The sequence below is a fragment of the Etheostoma spectabile genome, unplaced genomic scaffold, assembly GCF_008692095.1.
Source record: "Etheostoma spectabile isolate EspeVRDwgs_2016 unplaced genomic scaffold, UIUC_Espe_1.0 scaffold00010686, whole genome shotgun sequence".
NCBI lineage: Eukaryota > Metazoa > Chordata > Actinopteri > Perciformes > Percidae > Etheostoma > Etheostoma spectabile.
In genome coordinates, this window is record NW_022603860.1 from 27,343 (window position 1) to 31,700 (window position 4,358).

A 4,358-nucleotide genomic window follows, 5' to 3' on the forward strand; every position below is an offset into this window, starting at 1 on the left:
CTGGTTTACACAGACGCTTCACTACGAGTATATTGTGTTTCCTGTGGCTGCTTCACAATAAAAGCCCCCTGTGTGTTTCACCAGTTGGAAGCTTTAATGTGAAGCAGTGGCAGGAGGAAATGTTTCCACCAGCAGTGATTGTGGAGGATGAATCGGTCACAAATGATTTTTTCCAAGGTGAGTGTGTGTATGCTTTATATGTGTGTGTGCAACGTGAAAATAAGGCAGTTTGGTTCTATTTAGGCACACAAACTAGAAAAAGATCATGGTTTTGGTTAAAATCAAAAGGTACTTCACTTGTGGTTACGTCTGACGTGACTTCACTCCGTTTGTTCTGTAAGTTAAACAAAAAATATTGTCATATCAATCTCCATCAAAAACCCAAAACTTTCGTCAGCTAGCCCTTCACTAGCCTTGTGAGTCAGGCGTCTCAAAAGTTCGTTGCAACTTATGAAGGAAGATATTCTCTCTTAACACGAAACCTCAAGCTAAAACAGAAATATGTATATATATTAACTAAAATTCCTTAATTATACATCTGGACAAGATGGGGATAAAATACGAGCTATAAAGAATATTGTTAAGGGGAAGAAAAAAATTAAATATCAAAGAACATTTTTAAAAACACAAAAATGACCCTAAAGAGTATTAAATGAGTTCGGGTGATCTGTCGCTTTGGAGTCAAAGGCAGCAAACAAATAAGTGACCAACAGTTATTCTACTAGAACTACAGTTTAAATCTTCCGTTGTGATAGTATGTGGGGAAGTAGTACATGTTGCAGATGTGTGGAGGTTTCTATTTTTACTTTGTGTCAATAGGTAATTATACATCTGAGCTTACAAATATGACGTGCGGAGTTCCCCAAGGCTCTATTCTGGGGCCTCTTCTGTTTAACATCTACATGCTCCCACTGGCCCAGATTATGGAGAACAACAAAATAAGTTACCATAGTTATGCGGACGACACACAAATTTACATAACCTTATCGCCAAGGGACTATAGTCCAATACAAAAACTGACTAAGTGCATCGAACAAATTAACGACTGGATGTGCCAGAACTTTCTGAAATTAAATGAAGGAAAAACTGAGGTGGTTGTTTTTGGAGCAAAAGAGGAACGATTAAAAGTCTGCGCTCAGCTTCAAACAACAATGTTAAAAACAACAGACAAAGCCAGAAATCTTGGTGTAGTCATGGACTCAGACCTGAATCTTAACAGCCACATTAAGACAATTACAAAGTCAGCCTACTATCACCTTAAGAATATATAAAGGGTTAGAGGACTTATGTGTCAACCGGACTTGGAAAAACTGGTCCATGCGTTCATCTTCAGTAGACTTGACTACTGTAACGGGGTCTTTGCAGGTCTCCCTAAAAAATCAATCAGACAGCTACAGCTGATTCAAAACGCTGCTGCTCGAGTCCACACTAAGACCAAGAGACTGGATCACATCACTCCAGTCCTCACTAAGACCAAGAGACTGGATCACATCACTCCAGTTCTGAAGTCTTTACACTGGCTTCCTGTACCTCAAAGAATTGATTTCAAAGTACTCTTGCTAGTTTATAAATCACTTAACGGTTTAGGTCCAAAATACATTTCTGATCTGCTACTACACTATGAACCACCCAGACCTCTCAGGTCATCTGGGACAGGTCTACTTTCTGTCCCCAGAGTCAGAACTAAACCGGGTGAAGCAGCGTTCAGTTTCTATGCTCCTCATATCTGGAATAAACTCCCAGAAACCTGCAGATCCGCTGCTACTCTCAGTTCTTTTAAATCGAGGCTGAAGACCTTTCTTTTTGATGCTGCCTTTCTTTAAATGAATGCTCATTTCTTTACATTTCTTTGGCTGCACTGTTTAATTTTATTCTTGTGTTTTATGTGTCTTAATGTTTCTATTTTGTTTTTAACTGTCTATTCATGTGTTTTATTAGATTTTAATGCTTATGATTTTTAACTGTTTGTACTTGTGTTTTAACTGTTTAACTGATTTTATGTAAAGCACTTTGAATTGCCCTGTTGCTGAAATGTGCTCTACAGATAAAGCTGCCTTGCCTTGCCTTGCCTTGCCTATTTGTGTCCATTAAACTACACTAAACTCTCCTGGTTAAAGTCCAGCTGAGGCACCTTAAAGTTTCAACAAACATAATAAAGGTACTGTATAGCAACACCTTGTCACACACCTTCCTCCACCTTTGCCCATATTAACCAGACCCCACCCTGGTGTTGACCCTGTGAATCCGAGGGAGGAACCAGAAGCTAACAGCAGGAGGAGGAGCAGCAGTGGAAAGAGGAGAGCTTCAACGTCACACTCCAGAAATGAAAGTTAAGATTGTCAGGGTGTCGGCCGCGCTGCAGTCCAGACAAGTCTCTGTTTCTCTCTGGAAGACAAGTCAAAGGGACTTCATCAGGTCTTTGTCCACAGCCCAGCAGAGTCTCTGGACCCCTGGTGAGTCCAGCTGATCAGATTTAACTTCCTCCAACCAGGATTAACACTGAGCTCCAGCTCTGCTCAGGCAGGACCTTCCTCTCTTTTCCTTTCTGGTGATATTTGTAACACTACAACAATGGCGGTTTTCTTGACGTTTTGGCCGTCTTTATTGACACTTTATGCTTTTCCCGACGTCTTTGTCCCTTTTTTAAAACAATTTTTTAGGGCCCAAGCACTGAAGTGCAAGGAACCTATTGTTTTTGTAAGGATTATTATTATTCCACACCTCTCCCATCTATCTCATTATTGAGGGTGTTCCACATACATGAAACTTAGATTGTGTGGTCTACATGAGATATTGAGTCCCCCGAATACTCTATCCACACTCATGTACACAGACCACGCCCCTGTCATAACCTGTGAACCATTTAAAGGCTGTAAAAGGGTAAAAAAGACATCACTCATGATATGTATATCATTTTTAAAAATGTCTCCAAATAGTGTTAAAGGCCCGTTTTTTTGTCACTTTTGGTAGTTGCGGGTTTTTAACTCAATTTGTTGATGACGTCACATTGGGGAGAGTAGCCTCATCCTAGTACTAGAACTATGGCGACTGACTTTGATGAGGAAGAGGGGGAAAGGCCAGCAGCCGGGTAATTTCAAACCCGGGTAAAAAGCCGGGTAATTTCAAACACACAGAGCTGCAGCAAAATCAAGCTTTGGCTTTGCAGTGTCCGACTGTCGCTTGAATGCACTGCCGCAAAGATTGGCGTCTGCCAGCACGCCCGACCTGCGAGGAGGCGAGGGCCCGTCCAACGCTGCTCGCAGCTTTAATTAAAACTGTATTTTAATATGTTTTCCTTTTCTTTCCCCTCTGTGTAGATATGGCTGCTGCAAACTATCTGCCATCTGAAGATCAGTTTCTGTGCTCCATCTGTCTGGATGTGTTCACTGATCCTGTCACCACATCATGTGGACACAACTTCTGCAAAACCTGCATCACTGAACACTGGGATACTAATGACCAGTACCTGTGTCCGCTGTGCAAGGAGGGTTTTACTTCAAGACCTGATTTGAAAATAAACACTTTGCTTTCTGAGATGGCTGCTCAGTTCAGACAGTCAGCTCAACAGAAAGCCAGCAGCAGCAGCTCAGAGCAACAAGTGTCCAAACCAGGAGAAGTTCCCTGTGACGTCTGCACTGGAACCAAACTGAAGGCCCGGAAGTCCTGCCTGGTGTGTCTGGTCTCCTACTGTGAGACTCACCTGGAGCCTCATCTGACCATGTCAGGTCTGAAAGACATCAGCTGATTGCCCTGTGGAGAACCGGAAGGCAGGATGTGTACGGAGCACAATAAACCCCTGGAGCTGTTCTGTAAGACCGACCAATGTGTCTGCATGCTCTGCACTGTTTTAGACCACAAGACCCATGATGTTGTTCCTCTGAAGAAGAATTGAAGAAATGAAAGCAGAGCTGGAGGCTGAAATCCAGCAGTTGATCCAGAAGAGACGACTGAAGGTTCAGCAGATCAAACACTCAGTGGAGCTCAGTGAGGAGCTGCGGCACAGAGAGATAGCAGAAGGTGTTCAGGTCTTCACTTCTCTGAGGAGTCTGTTGAGAGAGGCCTGAATGAGCTCATCACACCATCAAAGAGAAGCAGAAAACAACAGAAAAACAGGCCGAAGCTTTCATCACAGAGCTGGAACAGATCTCTGAGCGGATGAAGAGAGCACTGAGGTGGAGCAGCTCTCACGCTCTGAAGACCACCTCCATCTTCTCAGAGGGTCCAGTCCCTAAACATCCAACAACCTCCCACCCACCAAGGACTGGACAGACGTCAGCCTCCGTCCATCATCATATGAGGGGACTATGGTGAAAGCTGTGGTTCAGCTGGAGGAGACACTCAGTGAAGAGATGAAGAAG

General features: G+C 43.2%; 1 protein-coding gene across 1 annotated transcript; it reads left to right on the forward strand.

Annotated features, from left to right (window-relative positions):
- The first annotated feature begins 3,275 nt into the window (after positions 1-3,275).
- On the forward strand, positions 3,276-3,749 carry LOC116679346 (E3 ubiquitin/ISG15 ligase TRIM25-like). The gene has a single exon (XM_032509013.1). It carries the CDS (start codon positions 3,320-3,322, stop codon positions 3,743-3,745), a length of 426 nt encoding a protein of 141 aa, XP_032364904.1. The 5' UTR covers positions 3,276-3,319; the 3' UTR covers positions 3,746-3,749.
- The last annotated feature ends 609 nt before the right edge of the window (positions 3,750-4,358 follow it).